The sequence below is a fragment of a genome, unplaced genomic scaffold (genome assembly GCF_019419815.1).
Source record: "Pyrus x bretschneideri cultivar Hongxiangsu unplaced genomic scaffold, Pyrus_bretschneideri_v1 Contig1, whole genome shotgun sequence".
NCBI lineage: Eukaryota > Viridiplantae > Streptophyta > Magnoliopsida > Rosales > Rosaceae > Pyrus > Pyrus x bretschneideri.
The window spans coordinates 4,286,516-4,311,861 of record NW_025999390.1 but is presented as its reverse complement, the minus strand read 5'-3'; the positions used below and the strand labels follow the sequence as shown (position 1 = coordinate 4,311,861).

At 38.9% G+C, this 25,346-nt stretch overlaps 3 protein-coding genes across 3 annotated transcripts; 1 reads left to right on the top strand and 2 right to left on the bottom strand.

The window, feature by feature from the left end:
* Positions 1–14,800: 14,800 nt before the first annotated feature.
* LOC103950647 (MFP1 attachment factor 1-like) lies at positions 14,801–15,510 on the bottom strand. The gene has a single exon (XM_009361882.3). The coding sequence runs from the start codon at positions 15,493–15,495 to the stop codon at positions 14,995–14,997; it is 501 nt and encodes a 166-aa protein (XP_009360157.2). The 5' UTR covers positions 15,496–15,510; the 3' UTR covers positions 14,801–14,994.
* A 554-nt stretch (positions 15,511–16,064) lies between these two features.
* Positions 16,065–19,186, bottom strand: LOC103950657 (cytochrome P450 81Q32). The gene is made up of 3 exons (XM_048580514.1): positions 18,444–19,186; positions 17,949–18,285; positions 16,065–16,920 (listed from the first exon to the last, which is right to left on the bottom strand). The coding sequence occupies exons 1-3, from the start codon at positions 19,016–19,018 to the stop codon at positions 16,306–16,308; spliced, it is 1,527 nt and encodes a 508-aa protein (XP_048436471.1). The 5' UTR covers positions 19,019–19,186; the 3' UTR covers positions 16,065–16,305.
* Positions 19,187–21,572: 2,386 nt separating this feature from the next.
* On the top strand, positions 21,573–22,382 carry LOC103955173 (cytochrome P450 81Q32-like). The gene has a single exon (XM_048580560.1). It carries the CDS (start codon positions 21,641–21,643, stop codon positions 22,229–22,231), a length of 591 nt encoding a protein of 196 aa, XP_048436517.1. The 5' UTR covers positions 21,573–21,640; the 3' UTR covers positions 22,232–22,382.
* Positions 22,383–25,346: the final 2,964 nt, after the last annotated feature.

Here is a 25,346-nt window from a genome sequence, read left to right as displayed (position 1 = left end):
GTCTAAACAAACACTGCTTTTAATTGTCCCTCTCAAATTGGCTGTCCTGAATTTTTATGTACAAAAATAGAAATTAGAATAAAAAGAGACAGCGTTACAGATGTAACAACACACGCGTCAGATCGATCATAGACGACGACCACGGTGTGAACCTTTTCGGATATCGAACGTGACCATGCAAAAGGCTCCTACTAAAAAACAGAGACACACTCAAAAGGATTTTTAGACCAACAAACATTTTCTTGCTCTTTTCGTTTGGAAATATTAAAGTCAAATTCCAACAGCACAAACGAACCAGAAATTTCAACGTAAAAGCTCACCTCCCTCGCCTTGCTCGCCACTCCATTCCACACACACAAGTAAACTAGCTATAACGAAAAAATACAGGAAAACAGGGGAAAGTCAAACATCTTCTTGTTTGACCCCACTACTTGAATAGCTAAGCCACACCGTCATCAGCAACTAAAATTCTTGTATATATACAAGTGGCTATCCCTTCCTTTTCGACACAACAAAATAATTAACCAACAAGAAAATTGAAGAGAAAATATTGTGTGTTTTGTTAGTTGAAGATGTCAATGAAGAATACAGCAGGTTCCAGATGCGTGTGGGTTGTGATGGGGCTCATGGTGCTGATTGTGTCGTCGCAGTTTGCTCAAGTGGATTGCCGAACCCTAAAATCAAGGACGGCAAGCGATAATGCCGCCACCACCACTCGTGGCGGATGCAAAGGTGGTGATGGGGCTGAGAAGGCAGGAGGAGGAATGGCTACCTTTGCTGTTTCTTCTAACTACAACTCGAGCAGCAGTACAGATCGTCGTCGTTCTATGAGGGGCTTGGCCTTTAGATTGGCCTCTGGACCTAGCAAAAAAGGCCCTGGCCATTAGCTTAATGAATCCCTGCCTTTCTCCTCTCTCTCTCTCTCTCATTCTTTTGTTTGATATTTATTATATGTTCACGCTGCACAAAGGTGTGACTTTTTGGATCTTATTTTTGATCCGCCTAGGAAATTCACAAATATACTTGTAAGTTTTCAGTCTTAGTTCATCGTCAATGAAACAATTAGGAAATCTGTAAAGCGGATTACGCATGGTTTGCTGTTACCTAATTAAGCTCCAAATATTGGTAACTGGATTTCGTTAAATTCGGTTTTTATTGTCTGGCCTATTACATTGTTGTTTGCGCACTGTGTTTATACCATGCAGCTGATGAGTGACGAGTCTACCAAATAATCAAAACCTTGCTCAGTTTCTACTTTCCTTCTATGGACAAGTTGGACTTTACTTCTTTCTTTTTTTCTTAGTTCAAAGTTGCAGTTTTCTCGTTAAGATCACACAGGTCACTTAGTATATATATTACTAATCCACTTGTTATAACATTAAAGGACAACAAAAAAAAAAGTTACATCATCGTGCAATGTTATTAATTCATATTTTGTAACATGAACGGACAAAAAGTTCATATGATCGCTCAATGTGACAACCATACCGAAATTTCACATTGATTACTGTAAGAGTGGGAAATGGAAACCCTTTTCGTGTCCTACTCTTTGGCCTTATTTGGTTTGTGGACTGTATTTCTGTCCAGAAATTGGCGGTATTTTTGCTAATTGGAGACAGATCAGACCAATTTCATGACCGAAGCTTACCTTTATGAACCCATAACTTAGCTGCGAGGATGACATTGAATCATCCGGAAAGTGAAGCCCAACCCATGTGTTCGAAACCAAAGAGTAAAATCTGAGCTTTTTAACCATATTCTCTGAAATAAAAATAAAGGAACTCTTAGCACCATGAATACCCAGTTAAAAGACAAAAGAAGTGAGCAATGATCTGAAGATATACAAGACAAAGTACTGCATTCGGAAGAAGCCTATGAATCAACCCAATGAAAATAACGAACACATCTATCCAAACGCATTTCAACCTTCCGTCGTAGGCCTCGTCGTACCACAATGAAAGGGGAGACTTTTTGTTGGAAAGTGAAGCAAACGACATGCAGAAGACATAGCTTGAAATTCCGAGCAAGAAATACGGCTAAGGAGAATGCCTCCTTTTTTTCATGGGCATCCAAAACACAATTAAGATTTCCAAATGCAATACAAGGGGTGTGACTATGAGAAGAGGAGATGGTCTTGAGTTCCTCTAATAGAACTCGTGGCTCAATATAGTTGATCATGGCATATACCAAAAAACCAACACAAGAAACAAAATCTAAGGTACAAGAGATAGTCAACTTTTGTGAAGAAGCCGAATTAAATAACCTGCACCAACAAATTTTGAACACACTAAAGCCACAGATTGGGCTCCAAGGGACCCCGATTAGTTGTACCACGGGAAAGAAGCTCAAAGAACGCCAAAAGGAATGATGAATAACTGACAAAGCAACAAAAGGTTTCGAAATACACACCAACACCAGCGCATGATGATAAACCAACTCCAATTCAATCTCTGTCTGATGCACAAACAGAATTCCAGTCCAACAAGGAATCCTCAGAAGATGCCCCTGCTGCACCGCCTGCTGCAGATCATGTTTAATCCTGATTGAACTTCTCTTTAGTCCACGTGTTGTTTATATTGTAATCCTAGTTCTACATATGTATGACTTGTAATCTTAAAAATATCAATGCACATTGCTCACTCGATCATTGAGTTGAGATTCATAATTACTATCTTTCATGGTATCACGAGCCAACGTCTCGCTACAAGGATTCATATTATAAAAAAAAAATTTCGATCTTTTACAGTTATGGCGTCTTCTTCTTCCTCCTCCGCTGCTGCTGCTCCCTTTGTCACAAACTTTCTCACCATCAAGCTTGACCGCAACAACTACCCTCTCTGGCATGCTCAGTTCCTTCCCTTGCTGCGCAGCCGCAACTTATTGTCTTTTGTTACTGGAGAAACTAAATGGCCGTTTACTTTTCTTCTTGATGACAATGGAAAACTCACCGACAAGGTTAAATCCATTATATAGTGAATGGATACAAACTGATTAGATGATCCTTTCTTGGATTACGAGTTCACTTACTCCCAAGGTTCTTGCTACAATCATGAACAAAATTGACTTGGCCTCTGCCTGGTGATCTTTCTATCGCTGACTATCTCGACAAAATCAACTTCATTGTCGATAATCTTGCTCTTTCTGGTGCCCCCGTCTCTGAATCTGATTTAGTCGCCATTATTATGAGTAGAGTCGGTCCTCAGTATGAGACCATTGTTGCATCTGCACAAGCTCGTGACACTCCCATCACCTACAATTCATTGGAAGCTTTATAACTGAGTGTCGAGCAATGTTACAACGCCTTCTCTCTTCCCTCTGATAGTGACACCTCTGCTTTTGCTGTTGTCCGTGGTGGTCGCGGTGGTTTCCGCGGCCGTGGTAATTCCTTTCGTGGTGGACATGGTGGAGGCTTCTCTCGTGGCGGTAGTGGTAACTTCTCACAACAATATTCTTCTGCCCGACTCCGGTTATGCTGCTTCTGCATCCTTCACCTCTACAGCCCCTTCCCGCGGGTCGTCATCCTCCTACAATGGACTTTTTGGTCTGGCACATGCTCCAACACATCTCATGGTTCCTCGCCTACTTTTTCCTCCTTCGGGCGCATTCAATGTCAGATTTGTCAACGCTTTGGTCACTTAGCTATTGATTGCTTCAATCGTCTCAATATGTCATACAAAGGTCGGGTTCCCTCCTCCCGTCTTCAAGCCTACGCCACCACACCATCTTCTCGTGCTTCTGCCGCTACACCCTTTGTCCAGCAATGGCTTTTTGACTTCGGCATAAATTCTCACATCACCAATGATGTAGGCCAACTTCAAAATTCTCGTGAGTTGATGGAACCGATCAAATTCGTGGTGTGCATGGTGGTCCAAGTTTGAACATCTTAAAAATCGGTGACTCGTATCTTAGAACTAAATATGTTTCTTTTCGTTTTCCAAACACCCTTTATTGTCCCCAAGCCTCAACTGATGTGATTTTTTTGAATCGTTTTTCGGATGATAATAACTGCTTCTTTACTTTACATTCCCCTTTTTATCATGTGCAGGATTTGCAGACGGGGATGACCCTTTTACAAGGCCGGAGTAACAATAGACTCTACCCGTGTTCTAGTCGCCCCTCTCATCAAACCAATGGTGTTTTTGCTTTATTAGGTGAATGTGTAACTGATACTTTGTGGCATTCTAGGCTAGGCCATCCTTCGTTTTTCAATTTTGCAACATTTAATGTCTACACATAAAGTGCCAATTCAAGGCTTGTTTCAAAATAAATTTTGTCAATTTTGTCCCCTAGGAAAAAGTCATAAATTAACCTTTTCTTTATCTACATCCATGTCTTCTTCTCCTTTATAATTAATTCATTCCGATGTTTGGACTTCACCGTCTCTGTCTGTTTCTAGATTTAAATATTATGGTATGTTTGTGGATGATTTCTCTCATTATACTTGGTTTTATCCTATTACGTTTAAAATCTGATGTTTTCTCCACCTTTGTTACTTTCAAAAATTTGGTTAAAAATATGTTTGCTGTTAAGATTAAAGCTTTTCAAACCGATGGTGGTGGAGAATTTGTTAATAAAGCCTTTAGTAAGTTTTTGAATGAACATGGTATTTTACACCGTCTTACGTGTCCCCATCACCATGAACAAAACGGCTTAGCCGAACGTAAATATCATCACTTAGTTGAGACTGGGCCTACTCTATTAGCCAAATCTGGTTTGCCAACTTTGTACTGGGCCGAAGCTTTTCATACTGCCAATTATATCATTAATCGTTTGCCAACTCGTCTTCTAAACATATTTCTCCTTATGAAAAATGATTTCACAAATCTCCTCATTATCTGTTTTTTTAAGTTTTTGGTTGTGCCTGTTATCCTTACTTGCTTCCTTATAATATTATCAAATTACAATTTCATTCAAAACAGTGTGTTTTCTTAGGATATTCATTACATCATCAACGTTTAGATGTTTAGATCCTACTACAAGATGTGTATTTCTTTCTCAACATGTTGTGTTTGATGAGAACAGTTTTCCATAAAGAATCCTTTGTTACTTCGCCATCAACGCTCTCCTCGTCTGTGGATCCCATTCTCGAGATTGGCCCAACCACCAAAGCCATCCCGCAACCACCTTTTCCTATTGCTTCAACTGTCTCTACTACATCTCAGCCTCCTACATAGCGCCCTCTCCAAGTCTACACTCGCAGGTCCACAAGCCCCAAACCTTCCCTGCCTCATGTCCAAACTGCATCAACATTTACCTTACCATCTAGTTCTCCTGAGCAGGTCCCTACATCCAACCTGCCACCAGTTGCACCCACCTCACCGGTTTCATCTACTCCCGAGGTAAGTGACTTGTCTCATTCCATGGTCACTCGAGGTAAAATTGGCATTCGCAAACCTAATCCCAAATATGCTTGTGTTACTACTTTTGCTAACGACTTGGTTGAGCCTACATGTTTTACTCAAGCTAATCAAGATTCTAAGTGGCAAAAGGTGATGGCTGACGAAATTCAATGCCTTACAACGTAACGACACTTGGGACTTTGGTTCTGTTTCAACGCACTATGAACATTCTTCCGAATAAATGGGTGTATAAAATCAAGCAGCACTCTAACAGCACTCTAATGGATCAATTAAGTGTTACAAGGCACAGTTAGTGGCTAACGGGTTTCATCAACAAGAGGGTTGGGACTACGGTGAGATGTTTAATACCGTTGTTAATCATGCGACTATTAGGTTAATTCTCTCCATCGCTATTCATTTCAATTGGCCACTTCGTCAACTTTATGTTCAAAATGCATTCCTCCATGGTTCTTTGAGTGAAGAGGTCTATATGCAGCAACCACCAGGTTCATCGATCCTCAACGTCCATCTCATGTGTGCAAATTGTAGCATTCCTTAAATGGTCTTAAACAAGCTCCTTGCGCATGGTTTCAATGTTTTCCCAACACTTGGAGAATTTGGGTTTCATGTCTTCTCATGCGGATTTGTCGTTATTTACTTTCTTTGATGGTTCAATGGTTATTTACTTGCTAATTTATGTGGATGACATTCTTATTATTGGCTATAGCATGCACCATATAACTTGTTTGATTCATCAGTTGGGCACATTATTTTCCATGAAGGATCTTGGACCACTACATTATTTTTTAGGCATGGAAGTTCATTGTACTAGCACCGGTCTTCATCTTACGTAGACAAAGTATATCATTGATCTTCTTAAACGCACCAAAATGTTGGAATGCAAGCCAATTTCGACACCAGCAATTAGTGGCCGACCCCTGAGTCTTTTGGATGGCGAACCATTGTCTGATATCACCTAGTTTCGTAGTGTTGTGGGTGCCTTGCAGTATCTTCTCTTCACTCGTCCTGATATTACGTTTGCCGTTAACCAAGTTTGTCAATTTATGCCTAGGCCCACAACGATTCATTAGTTCTACATATGTATGACTTGTAATCCTATAAATATCAATGCTCATTGCTCACTCGATCATTGAGTTGAGATTCATAATTACTATCTTTCACATGAGACCACGTCAGTTTCGTTAGTACCTGACGAGTGGAATCGTTTCCCAATCCCGAGAATTACAATGAATAATTTTCATTTATGTTTCTTTCTTACCACCTGCTTCCGGTTGACGGAGCCTACAAACTTTGTTGACTTCTTCTTAACAATCAATGTAGCAGATTCTTAATCTTTGGACGCTTTGAAACCAAAGTAAAACCCTCTTCATCCACGAAGGTACTTGGAGTGGATGCAAAGGAGGCAGAAATAGTATTAATTGGCTTTGAAGGGAGCTCAAATTCAAATTCAGGTTTCTCAACTGGAACTTGAATACAAACGGTGTTGTTAGGTACATTGAAACCTAGCGGTGGTTCATCCGAGTTGACAAGGGATTCTCCCATGCCAAGACATGGACTTGATGACGATCAAGAGAATAATCTGCTTCCGAGACTCCTCCATAGCATCTGTGATCATTTGTTTTTGAGCCAGCAACACTTGACCAACTTTATGAGGTAATGGGAGAGAATCACCCTCAACCTGATCAGTCTCTTCAACCGTATCCACCATCGGTTTCTTAGGAGCGCCAGCACTCTCGGGCTTTCTCAGATTTAGAGTCAATCGAGATATCTTACATGCTGAAAGAAGATGTACAATGTTCCCACATCCTGAACCTATATCACTATTTATCCGTTCTACTCGAAGTTACGTTAGAGGAGCATCGACAAGATCAACATCCATTAACACTTTGACAAATAAACCAAACGAACATATTGCTTTGCATTGGTCTGCATAGAAGTAGAAAAAAAAAAAAATATTGAACGTTTAAAGTTGTTTGGAGTCACCAAAGTCGGTTTGTCTCATGCATAAAGCCTAAACTCAGAGTTTCAATGAAGAAAGAATCAAATATTGTGTGAAAATAATATTTTAATTTAATTTTAATCTTTAATTGAATAAGTAAAGCTCTTAATCTGGGGTCTACTACGACAAAAGTATCACTGAGTGATGCGAGTTTTATGCAAGATTTGAACGTTGCAATGATTCATTACATTTTTATATAAAAAAATCTATTGTTAATTTTCCAAACCATTAATTAACACGTATCATGAAAGAAAAATTACTCCACCAGAAAGAAAATAAGCTAAATTCGACGACTAAATTAGCAACAAAACAAAAATTTATCCACCTGTAGCCAGTGGCGTGCTTACTTTTACTTGGCAACATCTTATCCTTAAAATTCCAAGTCCAATCCACCTAAAAGTAATCAATCCGTTGATGGCCGAATAAGAAAAGAAAATTAATTGAAATAGTTTGAAATCATTCTCTTGTGGCTTCACCAGGGAATGAGAGAGGTGATCAATTAGCCAATTGAACAAAATAAAAATGTGTTATATAATAACTTAAAAGGTATTTGATTATTTTTAATTTAATCAAATTTTGATATTGTAGTACTCTTTCTCTTTCGAGAGATTTTTTATGTGATCGAAATACGAGGTGGTACATCATGTGTTACTATACAAATAGATGAGATATGTACATTAAAAAATTAATAACTTAAAAAATAAAATTTCTCACCACTTATATAAAAACACATGGTGTACTATTCATTTTCCGGCCATAATGAAAATTTTCTCCTCCCTCACTTCGAGTGGATATTCAATGCGGCATACGGAGTGAGGATGATGTGAGAAGGTAGTGGGGTTTGAAATATTAGGTTATTCCATAGTTGTAGGCCTCAAATCAGACAGTGGTGGGCAATGAGTGTTTTTATGAGCGTTGGATCGTAGGAAGCTGGTGGTCCGGTTTTCCTTATAAGGGAATTTTAACGAAAAATTTTCAGTACTGTTCACTTTAACGAAAAATTATATTTTTACACTAAAAAGTCAATCCAGGTATTATTCACTTAACCATTTATTTTATCCTTATCGTTAATATTCAAAGTTTTAAAATTATTTTCATTAGTTTTCTATATTAGAATTTCTCCCTTTTCTCCCCTCGTTTAGATGAAGAGTGACTGATGGGATCCTAACGAGTCATAGGATGTCTAATTTTTGTGCTAGTTCGGGTGTGGTGAAATTTTGGTGGCCGAGTTACGTGACATCTTATTTGCTCTCCAACAAGCTTGGATTTCAGCCTTTCTTTGGATTTGAGCTACATCTGAACTTGAGTTTTGAGGATATTATTGGGCAACATAGAACAGAAGACAAGTATTTTACATCATAACAAGAGAGAGTGTAAAAATGGTGAAGCTCCGAGTGTTGTGTTGGTGTGTTTTGTCGCTCAGGTGACAAGAAGTTTTGTTGTCCCACATCGCACAATAGCAATTTCCAATTTTAATTTAAAAACATGATTTCTCCAACTATTGGTTGTGGGTCTAGTTCTCATTCCATTGTGGTATCAGGACTATGTTATGTGAATGTTGTTACACAATATTGTGTTACTCATCTGTATAACCTAGCTCTGATACCATGAACAAAAATTAAATCTACGGCCCATAGAATTTTTTTAAAACTAAAGAATTTTGTTACGGTGTAGAGTTTACAATGTATTATGTATTGTCCTTGTTCATGTGCATAACTGAGCTCTAATTCGATAGGAATTCTTTTACTAAAGTAATCTTGTAAGACTATCTCCAACAATGACTTAAAACCTAAAATTTCCCTTTTTTTTCCCCCCAAAATCTACTCCAACCAATGACCTAAAATTAACCTAAAACCTAAAACTTATTTTGAGGCCAAATACCAGCCCAATTTTAGGCCACAAAGCAAAATGGTCCCACCAACTGAGACTGAAACAAGGGCTGTGAAGCCCACTGCCCAGCTCCCACGCGCCAGACAGCCTACAATTCATCTGAGACTGACACAAGCTGGCCCACCCACGTGGGGTTGTCCCCCGGGTGTCAGCCCACTGTGTAGCCCAACGGCTACTTTTGCAACAATCCAACGGCTGGATTTAATGGACCGTTGGTTAATCCAACGGTCCAGGTTCAATTTTTGTTTTTTTAGTTTTATATTTATGTATTTATTGAATCCAACGGCTTAGATCAAATATAATTAAATATAACGGTAAAAAAAAAGATCTAACGGTCCAAATTTAAATCCAACGGCTAGAATAATTTTAAAAAATTATTTAACTTAAAATTCAACCAAAAACTCTATAAATACCTATGTATTTGTTCAAACATCCACACAAAACTCACTTTTCTCCTACAATTCTTCCAATTTTTCTTTATACCATTTATTCTCATTTCTAGAATTTTCAAGATGGCAAAAGAGCATGTTAGAGGTCGTAACTGGACCTTTGACGAAGATATTGCTTTATGTTTGGCATGGATTTCAATTAGCGAAGATGGTGCCGTCGGCACCAATCAAAATAGAAAGGTTTTATGGGGTAAAATCGTTGATAAGTTCCATGAAAACTCCAACGCCGGTCGAAGGGAAGTTGGTGGTGTTTATGATCGGTGGAAGATTATCAACAAAGCGTGCACTTTATGGAAAGGAAGCTTGGAGAGAGCCATGGTTGACATGCCTAGTGGAAGGGGCGCCTCAGAAATTGTGAGTTTATTTGTTGATATTTTAGTTGTCATGTACATAATAGTATTTTGCAACTAATTGTTTTTATGTATTTGTTGCATAGGGTGACAAAGCAATGGCAATTTACAAGACAAGAACTACACCAAAAAATCAAGCTTTTAAGTTGCATCATGCTTGGAACATCCTTAAGGATTGTCCGAGGTGGGGAACCGATGCGAACCAACAATGTGGAAGATTATTTCATAATGAAGTCCCACCCCCAAATGATGTCAATGAAGGTGTGAATTTTGCCGACAATGAAGGTGTCGAACAAATGACCCCAACTTCTTCTTTTGCAAGGCCCCCGGGTAGAGATAAGCAAAAGGAAGCAAAGAGAAAAGGGAAGTCCCAAGATCCGACACATGCACAATTTGCTAGCGAAATGGCAATAATGAACGAAATCCAGTGCCGTCGACAAGAAGAATCGGCCCAAATGCGTTTGGCCATGAAGGAACAAGGGGATAGGGAGCAAGAAAGGTACGAAACAAATTTGATAATGGAGGACCTCGACAAATACACTCCAGAGAGGAAGAGATACTTACGTGGTAAGCAAAAGGAAATTTTACGAAGGAATGCCACAAGGAGTATATTTCAAGATGATGATTCATCTCAAGACTATCACCCAAGTCCATCACCAAGTCAAGATGGTGAATATCATTATTAAGTTTATGTAGTCTATGAGTTTTCGATTGTATTAAGTTTATGTAGTTTATTAATTTTTATTTTTATTTTTTAAGTTTATGTGGTTTATTAATTGTCTTTTTTATTTTTTAAGTTTATGTGGTTTATGAAATGTCGTTGGTATTAAGTTTATGTGGTTTATCTTGATTTTCATGTATTGATTTAGTGATTTTTCAAAATTTATCGGAATTTAAATATTTTTAGGTTAAAATGTTCATAAAATTAATTTATGATAGTCTACATAATTTTTTTTTTTTAAAAAGTTAATTTAAAAAAAAAATAGCCTTAATTCATTCTTTGATAATCTGGGGCTAAAATTTTAAGTCAGAATGGTTGGAGTAGAAAAGCTGTTTCTGGGTTAAAACCTAAATTTTATGGGCTAAATATTTTTAGGTTTTAGGTCACCATTGGAGATGGTCTAAGAGAGTGGTTATTCCCACCTCAATGTCTTATCTTCCCATCCATTTTTTTATGAATTTTTTAATTACAAATCTATCAATTTGCAAGATGACTAATAAGGGCCTTAGTTACCCCTTTTTGCATTACTTTTTTTTTTTATAAAAAATAAAAAAGAAAAGTTTGGGCGTGATAACTTTCACGCTATGTTTAGACGATTTGTCTCCCTTAAACCCTAACTCATCCTTCCATCTCCTTTCATTCAAAGAAAGCAAAAAGAATGAACTTAGAAGATGATGTTTATATGAAAGAAGTAGATGATTATGTTTCCGTCGAAGAGGTAAAAGATAGGGTAAAATACAAAAAACTACCTCAACTATGGGTCGAACGACACTTTCATACCTCATCTTTTTAAAATGACAATGTCATACCTCATCTTACAAATTTGTGACAATGTCAAACCTTTATCAGTTTTTCTGTTAATTTTTCTGTTAAGTGCTGATGTGGCTAATCCAACTGGATTAAAAAATAATTAAATATTATAAAATTAAAAATATAATTATTTTTTATATAAATTTGTGGGATCCACCCTCTCCCTCTCTATCATTTCTCCTCTCTCACCTTTCTCTCTTCTCTCTCTCAAGACACCCACATCCCCAAAACCCAGAAACCCTTCCCACCCATTCCCCCCTCAACCTTCCTCCACCACCCTCTCTCTCTCTCTCCCCCTTTATAAAACCCACCTCAACACTCTCAGCTTTCTCAAACCTTCTTCACTCCCACCAACAAAATAAAATTATAAAAATAAAAACCATTTTCTCTCCAATTATTTTTCTCCGACATGTACGGCGACCAAGATTCGACGAGTTCGATCCAAAAGCCCATTGTGATCCGTGAAGTCTGGGCCCACAATCTAGAATCCAAATTCGAGCTCATCTGAAACGTCATCGACGCCTACCCTTTCATCTCCATGGACACTGATTTTCCCGACGTCGTCTTCCGACCCCCGTCGACCGAATGGTGGGTGACTCTAGATTGGTTAAGACGTCACCGATCTTGTTGAAGATAAAAGAGGAGGGAGTCGGAGAGAATTGCAGGTTGTAGGGATGGGGATGGGGGAAAAGCTGTGGGTAGCCCATAGAGAGAGAGAGAGAGAGAGAGAGAGAGAGAGAGAGAGGAAAGAGAGGGTGGTGGAGGAAGGTTGGGGGGACGGGTGAGGAAGGTTAGGGTTTTCTGTTTGAAAATGGGGAATTAGGGTTAGGGTTTAGGTTCGAAAGGAACGAGAAGAGGAAGAGGTAGGGGAAAGGAAGAGGTGGAGGATGGGGATAGGTCGGGGAAGGGTTTGGTGGCTGTTGAAGAGAAGAAGAAGGTTGGTGCGGGTGAGGAAAGGGGAGGCCTGCACCCCTAGGCCATTTTAAACTTTTTTGTTATTTTTATTCTTAATTTTTTAATTTTATAATATTTAATTATTAAAAATATATTTAATTATTTTTTAATCCAATTGAATTAGCCATGTCAGCATTTAACCAAAAATTAACAGAAAAACTGATAGAGGTCTGACATCGTAAGATGAGGTAGGACATTGTCATTTTAAAAAGATGAGTTACGAAAGTGTCGTTCGACCCATAGTTGAGGTAGTTTTTTTGTAATTTACCCTAAAAGATAATTTTATGTAGGTCATCTTGATTTGTCAACATCATATAATTGAAGCATAGCTCTGTGACATTTTATCTCTAATTATATATATATATATATATATATATGTATATATTAAGAGTTATTTTAGGAATAATAGTGGGTGGGAAAATAACATTTTAATTTTTTAACTTTTTATAGTGGGTGTAAATATAACGTGGGTGGAAAAATAAGACAATTGGATGAGTCTAGCAACTCTCTATTGTAATCAACTCTAGTACACAGAATGGGAAGAGATTTAAAATTAGGTGCTAAGTAGTCGATCCGGTTAGATATATTGACGTGACTAATTGATTTAACTCACATCTACTTGTTAAGAAATTCTTTAAAACTGATTCTCAAAGCATGATTATATACCAACAATGTAGAGCCCTAAAGCACATAATGAAGGCAAAATAAGAAGACCTCAAATCACCAGCAGCTTTTGAATATATTCCAAGGGTCACAACAAGAAGCCAAAGTTTCATAGCAAATAAAAAGGCCCTATCAAATAAGTTCTCAAAGGTCATTAGTTTTCTACTTGATGTATCAGATTCCAACAGAGAAGGATGAACTAGGGAAGGCCAACTACCAAACACAACACGGGGCCGTTCCATAACGTTGACGACGTAGTCCTCCATAACGTTATTACGGGACGGAAGACGAAAATACAATGCACAACCAATTTCTGAATAGAGAGGTAGAATATACAGAACATGTCATGACAGATTCAAACCTTGATTTGATGAGTAGAAAAAAATTCCATTTGTATGGTATTTTCATCATACATCTTCAAAGCTTGATGCGGCATCGCATAAACCGTCTACCACGGCATGCTCAACCGCTGCACGTCCAGAAAACAAAATGCAGACAAGCAAGCAATGGTGTGCGATCAGCAAGACAAACAAGGTTTCAGCTAACTGAAAAACAAATACAAATATCAATCCACTAGACAAACTGGGAGCTAGTCCAAAGATTAGATGCACTTAGTAGAAACTTGCAGTGAGAGGATGGCAAAAATCGCTTATTGTCAAACGAGACATCCACTAAAAACAGGCATCTGCAAGAAAAACATCCTCGGCACAGTAGCAGTAACACAGTTAGAGTTACAAGACATCAATCAACCTAACATAAAGAAAAATCTTCCAAGGTGTGAGTGCCGGGAACTCAGGATACCATTCTAAACTATACTCAACCATTTCACACCGATAATACTCTTAATCAAATCCTAGTTGACTTCAAGGGAGTTCGAACTTCTGCAAACTGTAAAATATCAAGCAAATTACATTTACCCAAAATGTCAGTCACCTTTGTTTTCCAGATTATCTACTACTGGTGCAACAAAAGCAGTCGCACGAAAGATGAGATGAAAAAATTAGTTTGCATACGCAGATAGAAAGTAGACTACTTTTGAGTTGAACATGCTTGGACAACAACTAGAACTTGATAAGAAAGCTCTGAGCAACATTAGCCAACATCACTTTCACCGAAAGCTTAATTTGACAAGAATATCGAACCTTTCCGAAAAAGAAATCTTGTTCGTTTGCTCACAACCAAGGAAAAGGTTTCTTATAATTGTGAGAAATGTGAACTTTGTTTCCATAAATGAAACATAGAAAATAGGAAGAACTACTTCCGAAATAAGGTTTAATTCAACGAAGAATGGTTCTGATTAACTCTCATACAATTGCAATCACATTGTACCGACAATCTAAACTCTCAAAAGAGTACAATGCAACAAAAGTTTAACATGGTTTACCAAAAAGGGGCTGTCAAACACTCAAAAACGCCTCTGATCATGCAAAGGACCAAATGCATGCTCCAAGAAGCAACATTATGCATAAGTAAACATACTGAACTATAACCACACAAATTTGATTATGCAATAGGAAATATTTATTTCCAATTCCAAATGCACCCGCTTATAAAATCTTGAGCATAAACATCTCCGAACAAAGCAGATCAAGACTCAGTAGATCAATACTCACAACAGAAATCCAGATAATATAATCCACGGAACATTGAAGCGCAATGCGAAATTACCAAAGTTTAAATATTTAGGACGTCATTAAGTATACAGGCATCACAAGAAATCCATGATAAATACGAATAGATCTCGATATGAAAGCCCTAATACGAAGCTTAGAGTGACCTAACACACATGGATAGATCATTACTCTTCGGCCATAGCATCCTCACTGGCGGCGGCAGCGGTGGGGTCCACCGCAGAGCTCGCAGTCTCGGGCTCCGCGGCGCCGTTTTGAGCAGGGGAAGCAGCCGCGTTCCTGGACTTGACGCTGTCGAGCATGCGCTTGCTGATCTCCTTGGAGTAAACCTGCAGGATCTGAATCCCGTCCTCCTCGGTAGCGGCGGAGCCACCGGCGGCGGCGAAGGCGTCCTCCTCGATGAGGCGGGCGGTGTCGGAAGCCTCGTCGGCAGTCATGGTGCCGTAGCGCTTGGAGAGAGGGGAGGGCGTGGTGAGGGTCTCGATGAGGCGGTTGACGACGGCGTCGCGGGTGCGCTGGGTCGGCGGCCATATGCTGAAGGAGGTGTGGACGCTGGGCTTCTCTTTGTGAGCTGGTGCGTCGTGGTGCTTCTGCTGTTCGGATTCGGGCTCCATGGCGGAGGTTTGGTCTTGCGGTGATGCAACGGCGGTGCCCTCGGAATCCGACATTTCGATGAGGATTTGTGGAGGTAAAATTAACGCTAAAATTCAAAAAAATATAAAGAGAAAATGAGAGAGTAAACAATTTGTTGGTGAATTTCAATTGCGAGAAAACAATCTATATATATAGGTGAGATTAAAGCTTAACAAGATGGATTACCTTAGAAGTGAGCGCTGATAGTGAAATGTTTGACGGTTCACCTTTTTCCTTCTTTATTATTTCTTTTTTTTTTTTTTTTGAAAAAGGCTAATTAGATTGGTTGCTGGGTTTCCTTGGTTAGGTTAGCTGTTTAGGGTCTTGGGTTTGGGTTAGGCCCATTGAATGAAGTGGGCCGTTCAAGTCTTCACATTTAGATTTTAACAGTTTGGGCTAATTACATTCCACATTTTTTCAAGTTTGGAATGATTTTCTCGTATTATAAGCTACTGTGTAAGTTACATTTGCATCATATGGACAAAAAGAATTCATCGTAAAGCTTCAACTATTCTAAATCGATCCTTTACATTCCAAACCGAGAACCAATTGCACATTTTGGTCCAAATAGTGCAAATGTGGCTTACATGCCTACAAGTGGGTCTCACATATGAAATGTCATCGATGTTTAACAAAGGATTAAATGTTCAAACAAACAAAAAGTATAACTTAATACAATTTCAAAACTTCAAAGTTACTAATATATATTTAACAATGGATCTATGAGAATTCTTAAGCGGGCTAGGTGAGTGCCTCATCAAGTCTGAATGTCCTTTTTTAATTATTAAACACTTAAAAATTGATCGTAATAGTGACCAACGCCTAGAGCGTAGGCCTATATCATTTCACATAGAAGACAGCATGATTGGGCGTGGTTTACAAATAGCCTCCAATGGCTCGACCCTTTGCATGACAAGGCCCAAACCTTCACTCATGTCCACCTTCCCTTCACCAACCCTCCCCCACTCAAAAGACTGAATCAAACTCCCCAGCGCCAATCCAACCAACCTGTTTCCTAAGCCAGCCCCAGGACATCCACGCCTTCCATTCCCAAAAGGAATTAACTTGTACCCTTGAGCGCCCTCGCCACTCCATCCTTCAAACCTCTCCGGCTTAAACTTTGTAGGGTCCTCCCAAATCTCAGGGTCCCTATGAATGGCCCAAGCGTTGATCACCAGCATTGTGTGACGTGGCACATCATATCCCCCCACCACACAGTCCTCGGAAGCTTCGTGAGGCACTAGAAGCGGGACAGGTGGGTACAAGCGATGCGTCTCATGGATCACATTTTGTAAGTACTTGAGCTTTGGCAGGTCTTGCTCTCCCAACGGACGCTCTTGTCCAACGTTTGTGTCTATCTCAGCTCTCACTTTCTCCATCTCCTCTGGATGGTTGAGCAACAACGCCATTGCCCAGTCAAGAGATGATGATGAAGTGTCTGTCCCTGCTACTAGCAACACCTACAATAATGTTTGCATTTCTGGTCATATCATGGTGACATGTGAGAAATAGAAAGAAGATTATATATACAATTGATTTCTGGTCATATCATCATGGTCTTATCCACACTTTATACATTAACCATATGGAGAAATAAGTTTTGAATCAACTCCAAAGATAAACATTATGTGATTATTGTACACCACACATTACAATTCATGTCTCTTTGTCATTTATATCTGCAGTATTTTGGGCTGACGATTGTATTTATTTTACTCTTTACATAAAGAGTAAAAGACTGATTGAAAAATATACACCGAATTACATGATGACGTAAGACAATTAACAAAAATGAAAATTAATGAAAATGGTTTGAAAACTTTAAATTTTAATCAAAATAACAAAAAGGTGTTGTAAGTGAATAGTATCAGGAGTGACTTTTAGAGTAAAAATATCCTTAACGTTAAAAGTAAACATTACGTACCAGGAGTATTTCGTTAAGATTTCCTTAACAAAATCCTTATCCAATTATTTTATACATGCATCTAACTGCCGACATCAAATATATGTATAATGTAGTCATCAACGGCTAGTGTTAGATAGATTAAATTTACAAACTACATTATATGACACTAATAAGAAATAAACACATTAATCAATACTTAAATAATAATTCAATCATCAAATGTTGTTTGTAAAATTTTATCTACAAATTTAGCATCTCTAATATAACCCTCGTTACACTAACAAAAAAAAAGTGTAATAAAATTCTTAAGTAATAATTCAACCATTAATTATTATTTGTAAAATGTTATCTACAAATATGATCTTTCTAATATTACCTCGTTACATCAACAAAAAAAAAAAAAAAAAAAAGTGTAATATAATGTGCGACAGCTGCGACGCATGACATTGACAAATTTTTCATTTGATTAATAAGTAAGTCAATGAAACCGGCAACTAATTATGGGGAAGGAATCCCAAAATGCTAATGGTTGAAACGGACAGAAAAGTAAAACAGCAGCAAATTTAATTAAAAATTACGCACCAAAATAATTCCCTTGATTATTTCGTCGGTGTAAACCTGGGAATCCGTTTCTTGGAGCTTCAACAGATTATCAATCGTCAACTTGCCAACCTCTTCGCCATTAGATGCAAAATCTGATGACAAAAATGCACGACGCTCTTCCACCAAACCCTGCAAAAAGCTATCCAACTTTGCCATTATTCTCACCATCTTCTTCTCAATCCCCGTTATGTCCATCCACTGTAAAAAGGGTAAAAAATCTCCAAGATTTGTTGCCCCGGACAAGTCCACTCCGTCCCTCATGACCTTCTGTATATTCTTCGCCTCTTCAACATCCAAAACATTTTCACCATAATACCTGTTGAATATCCAAAATTAAGAAATTGACAAAACAGTTTTGAATGTATACTAACTTGGTTTCATTCCCTTGGATAAAATCTTACTCATGCTAGATTAGCACTGGTGGTTAAATTAGAAACAGCATCTGTGTTAGAACAATTGAATTATTGAAAGTACCTCTTTCCCAAAATCATCATCGTCATCGCATTAAACGAAAGCTCGGTAAACTTGGACTTGAGGTCGATCGGTACGCTTCCACTCTTCATTATCTGATTCAGTAAAAGCCGAACTTCTCCCTGTCGAACACTCGAAAACATGACGAGGCGGGAGGAGGAGAACATCTCGAGGGTCATAATACGGCGAAGGTTGCGCCAGAGGTCTCCATAGGGAGCTACAGAGACCGTTGTGAAGTCGTAGTTGAAGTGTTTTCCCGCGAGCAAGCGCGGGCGGTTAGCGAAGATGATGTCGTGCTTCGTCAAGCATTCTTCGGCTATCAAAGGCGAAGACACTAGGAGGACTTTGCGTGAGCCCCAGCGGAGGAGTATGGTTTTGCCGAATTTTGAAGAAAGGGATTGGAGAGTTCGGTGGACTGGCTGTTTAAGAAGATGGAGGTGGCCAATGATGGGGAGTGATGGTGGGGATGGAGGAAGATTCTTATTGTGATTTTGTGTGATTTTAGTGATGGAGAGCTTGAGAATCACAGGGAAGATGATGAGTAGTGCCAGACTGTACCAGAAGTACGTTTCTTCCATTCTTTGGTATTTGATTGTGGTTTTACATGTGAATTGTCCAGAACTATGAGTTTGCACACTGCAGTTCTAAAGATCTGCAAGAACCTTTGCAAAATATTGGCCGCCAGGTTTGACTTGGGACTAAATGAGTATGTGGTATGACTTGGAATTGACTGAAAAGATAAGGAAAATACCAATATTATATTTCAACGGGATGGGGCACTCAAACTAAAAAAAGGTTTTCTTCTAATTCTGCCCTTGGAGGCCGATGACCCAGCTTGTTTGTTGAAGAATAAGGTCAATCGAAGGCTGATCCAGCTTGTTTGTTGAAGAATAAGATCATCTTCAATTGAAGGCTAATTAGAAGGTTCGTTTTAATTTTGTCATAAAAAATTATCTCCAATCAAAGGTTAAAGGGTCATAGGGCCAAACATAATTTGTTATTTAAAAACTACAACTTAAATTCAAATCTAACGGCTAAGTGACGTCAGCTAGCCGTTGGATTTGAATTTTTTTTTTTTGTTATAAATAGGGTGGATATTGGGCTATAATTCACACAACTTTGAATTCAATATATTTCAATTCAATATCTTTCAATTTATGTTGCTAAATGTTGAATTCAATCCCTTAATTTAGGGCCATTTGTTGAGCTGGAGTACTGCCAAAATTGCTAGGAATCAGTTGACCACTTTTTGCTATACTCGGGTTCAAAGTTTTGTACTTTCCTCTTCTTCTATGTGGTTCAGTTGGTTCGGTTAGTTATGTGGTACAGTTTGTGCAAAAGCTTCAGTTGCAATAGAATTCAAAATTTTAGGAATAAAAACAATTTACGTTTCTTTAAATCCGCAACATCAAAAGAAATATAATGTCCTATATATAATAATCATCCACCAGATTCCTAGACTCACTTATCTATTTGAGGTTCACCTCCTTGAAAAGCATAAGCAAAATGCCCCTCTGCTGCCTGTAACGAAAATGTGAAATGTAAGTCACATTGATGAAAGCATGAGGGTGATGAATAACACCCTAGCTCAAACTAAAGTTTCAAGAAATAAGATGGAGCACTAGTAAAAGCCAAAGGAAAAACAACAGTCTAATTGGCAACACTATTGCCCCGAGAAAAATAAAGTGTTTAACTATGCTGAAATTAGTATGTTCATAGCATGTTTACCCCTTCTAACACGATTTAGAGGTTAATTAACAATTTGTTTTTTTGGTTGCTCTGCAGTGGCACAACTGACGACAAAAATCAAGAATCTATCTTCATTGTGAGGAGAAAAGAAGATCTCCTTAGTTCATCAATACCAAATCTATGGCATGAATTGACCTCAAAGCTTCACTGTAAAAGCATTGGAAGACTGTCTTCATCGGATTCTTCCTAATAGTTTCTGTAAGGTATAAAATGGTTTAATTATAGATCTTCTGAGTATGGCCTCTTATCTCTTTCTGGAGTTTCATTTCAGTTAAATTGTTCGAGTGAGAGGTTTGAGGCATCTAGCTTGTAGCTTTGGATAATAGGTTTAGCAATTAGCATTGGAGCTCAGCTGGGTTTTCTCCTTAATCTTTCACTTTTACATGATATGATTATACAGAAAGAATGGGTATATTTGTTAGCAGATTCTATTTAATTGTTGTGTAATTAAATTTAAACCTGCAGTTTGCTTCTTCAAACTTTTAAAAACTGGGTGCCCCAAACCTCTCACTCGAACAATTTAGGGGTGGAATCGCATCGAACCGCACCATACCCACCCCTAGATGTTAGAGATGACGAGGAGGCTAAGAATTTCCGGCAGGTTTTTAGGGACGCAGTGAACTTATCCGGATCAACAAATATTGGAGACTTTTTGCCATTTTTTCAGTGGATGGATATGTTGGGAGTTGAGAAGAAGATGGTAGGGATGATGGCGAAGATAGACAAGTTCTTGCAGGGCTTGGTTCACGAGCGTCGTGTGATTTTGTCATCGAATCATGGATCGAATAATGGAAAAGGGATTAAGAAGTTAATGATTGATAACTTGTTGAAGCTCCAAGAAAAAGAGCCATATGCCTACTCAGACCATATAATCAAAGGAATCATTTTGGTAATTCATAAACACTCAACTGATCATTACATTTTCTTTCTGAAATTTAGAGGATCATTTATTCCAATAAATAACTATCATGAACCGTCGCAACGGTGATCAAAAGTCAAAACACCTCACCGACCCCTTGTATCACTATAAAATTCATCAGAAACTCGGAAAAATACAAATGAGATAGAGGTGCCTAATAATAAGCAAATATTGATAAGGACTAGATAATATATATATATATATATATATATATATATATATTAGTATAGTGAATTGTTAGGTTTATTGACTGTTAGGTTTATTGACTAATTAGTAGATGAGTTTATTTTGTTTATTCACATTTCAGAATATTAGGTTTATTGACTAATTAGTGTATGGGTTTGGCCATTTTCATAGTGAATTGTGAGGTTTATCATCTCATAGATGTGACGATGATAAATATTAAACGTGGTTAATACAGTTGTTTCATTGTAGTATCATAACTTTATTGTGAGTGACCTTATTCTATGCTATTGTAAAGGTTGTGCTAGTAGCTGGAACAGACACAACATCAACCACCCTGGACTGGGCAATGTCATTGTTGCTAAACCATCCAGAGGCAATGGAGAAAGTGAGAACTGAGACAGACACCAACGTCGGATGCGAGCGTCTGTTGGAAGAGCAAGACTTACCGAAGCTCAAGTACATGGAAAATGTGATCAATGAGACACACCGCTTGTACCCAGCTGTTCCACTTCTAGTGCCTCATGAAGTTTCTGAGGATTGTGTGGTAGGGGAATTCGATGTTCTACGTCATACGATGGTGGTGATTAATGCATGGGCCATTCATAGGGACCCGCAGATTTGGGAGGATCCTGATAAGTTTAAGCCAGAGAGGTTTCAAGGTTGGAGTGCAGAAGGAGCAGAGATATATAAGCTAATCCCGTTTGGAGGTGGAAGGCGAGGATGTCCAGGCGATGTCATTACCAACCGGCTGATTGGATTGACACTGGGAAGCTTGGTTCAGTCTTTTGAGTGGGGGAGGATTGGTGTAGAAGACGTGGACATGAGTGAAGGTTTGGGTGTATATGAGCATGCCGAGGGTCAAGCCCTTGGAGGCTATGTGCAAACCGCGCCCAATCATGCTATCTTCCATGTAAAAACTATTAAAGTTCTACTATAGAACTGAATTCGAAGATGGTTACATTTCATGCTCCCTTCTAGTCCCTTATAGGGTATCTCTTAAAAAAGCAAATAAACGATGTCATATGGTACTATGTGGCGGTGTTCCAGCTATAAAAAAATAATAATAAATAAATAAATCATTTGATGCATAGTGAGAACATATTCGTCTCTAGCCAACATAATTAGGCCTCTATGTGCAAGAGGAAGAAAACTTCAATGCTTGTCTCTGTAAGAGTATCTCTGTTTTGTACAAGGTTCTAAAAAACGTTAGGCGCTAGTCGGGTGGCGGACTGGCGCCTAGCACCTAGACAGCTAGGGGTTTAGGCGGGTGCCTAGGCAGCCGGGCGGATTTATAAATTTTTTTTTATTTAATTAAATTTATTACAACAAAAACTAAGTCTACTTAATAAGATGGGCTGTTTTCTTAATCCTAAATCAAAAATGAAAAAGATGATAAGCATATAAAAGCCCAGCCCAGCCTAACCCACCCCACCCCCACCCTTTCTTTATCACAAGTCTTCCCTCCTTTATTATAAGAATGCCTCGTTTCCATCAAATCATCCAGATAGCCTCATTTTTTATTTCTCATTCAACCCCTCGTTTCCATCGCCTTCACTCTTTTTTCAACAAAGAGCAGATGCGTGCTCTCTTCTCTCAACAGGCATTTCCTATCATCAGACCTCTTCCTCGCTAACCCTCAACTTTCATCCCAAAATCTCGAACGATCAAACAACATCAACATGGCCTGCTGGTCAAGCAACAGAAGAAATCTGAGGTGGATTCTTTGAATGATCAATGGGGTTTGTATGTATCGCCAAAATTTCCAATGCTCTTTCTCTCTTCTTGTCAGATCGCAGTGAGATGGAAAACCGTCGAGGTTCTTACGAGACCACCTAGATAGCGCCTAGGCGGCCGACTAACTCCCACCCGATTTAATGAACGCTTTGGCATAAATCCTGACGGCGCTCCACCGCCTAACGCCTAAGCACCCCCTAAACCGATTTTTAGAACACTGATTTTGTAATATACTCTCATATCCTAGCTTTAAAAAGTAGGCAATCTTCTAGCCACTAGTTACAACAATACGCTGACGTGGCAAATGCCCTTATGTACCTAAGAGCAGTTCCACTGGGGAACCTTTAGGCCGGCACCCAGCCAAATTATTGGCCTGGCACCCAGCCAATCCACTCCAGCCGAGCAGATAGGCTGGCACCCAGCCCAAGCTGGTCTCTAGGCCGGCTCAGAATGTGCTGAGCCCTTGCCCGACCTACATGACGCGTCACACCTCCCTCGACCTGAATTCGACTCCCTGGGTGAAAACACTTTTCCCCCGCTATAAATACCATAACCCACCACCTCCATTTTCATCAGCTTAAATTTCCTTACCTTTTTTTCATCGACTCAAAACCTTCCTAATTTCCTTACGCCGTGGCACTCTCCGGTGCCCTACCTATTCGGAGGCCTGGCGGGGATGTTGGGTCTGATTGCTTTTGCTCTGTTGATCCTTGCCTGCTCTTACTGGAAGCTTTCGAGCCGGTTGGAGGGCAGAGAAGGAGGCGAGCGAGACTTAGAGAGCGGCGGCGGCGACGAGAAAACCAGCGAGCTTAACTCCCACAAACTTACCTTCGTAACTCAACTTTGGAGCTTCAATCGAAATGGAGAGGTGTTTCAGCTGTGGGTTGCATCGTTTCGCAGTGTGGGTAGGGTTCCAGAGAGAAGAAGAAGCAGGGAGTCCAGAGTGAAGAAGAAAAATTAAATTATTATTTTATAATAAAAAATAATAATATTTTAATAAAATGGACTAGGCTATTTTTTTTAGGGATGGAGATGCTTTGGCCTATTACTGTTGACTGTGGTCTATTACTGTTTACTTGAGTGGATAAATGCGCTGGGTGCTAGCGCAAAGTCTGTAGGGGTGGAACTGCTCTAATACCCTCCCCTCAATATTAACTGGGTATCCCAATTCAAGGGAAAATTTTTAGGTGTACCGGATACACCAAATTTTTTTGGTGTACCCTTACTCATTAAAATTTTTTTGGTGTACAAAAAGTGAGGGTGCACCAAATTTTTTTGGTGTACCCTCACCATTATGAGTGAGGGTACACCAAAAAAATTTGGTGTGCCGGGTACACCGAAAAATTGCTCCAATTCAAGACTGAAGCAACATCAGCTGTTGTATGTGCCATAGCCTTGTACTATGCTTTTGTACAACTTCTAGACACAGAAGACTATTTCTTGTACCTTATGAATTAGATCCTTGTCATATTTGGACTAAATATTGTATGTCTCAAAACAGGGCTAGAAGTCTCATTATAATCCAAACCTTTTTATTAACTAGACCCACGAGCTACCAATCGAGCCTTATACTTTGCTACAGATCCATCAGAATTTCGTTTAATCTTATATGCACATTTACTATCTATTACATTCTTATCATCAGGAGAAAGAGGTGCAAGAGTCCAAGAACCCAAATGAACAAAAGATAAACACGGCTCATAATGAGTTTCAAAGTCTGTCTCCTTCCAGTCATTCCCTTATGTTGGAGTCTGTGTATATGGACATGAAGCACAATGCAAGATACCATGATCATTAATTTTGTTTTTTTTTTCAAAAAATATACTACTCATAAACTCACCACCACCATCAGATCGTAAAATTTACATTCTAGCATCAATCTGAAAAACCTAATATGGTACAGTTAACTCTCATCACCATCATCTTCACCATACATAGCTAAATTCACACATGCCCGCCGTCTCTTCCCATAATTGGCCACCTCCATCTTCTCCGGAAACCAATCAACCGCACCCTCCAATCTCTTTCTTCCGAACACGGCAAACTTCTATTTCTCCGGTAGGTTTCCAGTAGAGTCCTGGTCATTTCGCTTTCCATCGCCGAAGAATGTCATGCGCATTTGTTTATTTTCGTTTCTTGATTCTCCTTTGCTTCATTTCCAGTTTGAGGAGTGCATAATTTATATATTATTTAAGTTGAGAGACAACCAGGAAACAAAAAAAAAAAACTGAGAGACAAAAATGCAACCCGAAGTCTGGAACTTTAAGTTCAAGGATGATGGCTATACAATGTATCCATTAACAAACACTTGCCCAAGG

Excerpts from the sequence above, each read along its gene's own strand:
- LOC103955173 (XM_048580560.1), top strand. The coding sequence starts at position 21,641 with ATGTCATTGTTGCTAAACCATCCAGAGGCAATGGAGAAAGTGAGAACT.
- LOC103950657 (XM_048580514.1), bottom strand. The coding sequence starts at position 19,018 with ATGGAAGAAACGTACTTCTGGTACAGTCTGGCACTACTCATCATCTTC. Across the intron at positions 18,286-18,443 it reads ATGATGATTTTGGGAAAGAG|GTATTATGGTGAAAATGTTT; the intron begins GTACTTTCAATA and ends GATATTCAACAG. Across the intron at positions 16,921-17,948 it reads TAATCAAGGGAATTATTTTG|GTGTTGCTAGTAGCAGGGAC; the intron begins GTGCGTAATTTT and ends ACATTATTGTAG.
- LOC103950647 (XM_009361882.3), bottom strand. The coding sequence starts at position 15,495 with ATGTCGGATTCCGAGGGCACCGCCGTTGCATCACCGCAAGACCAAACC.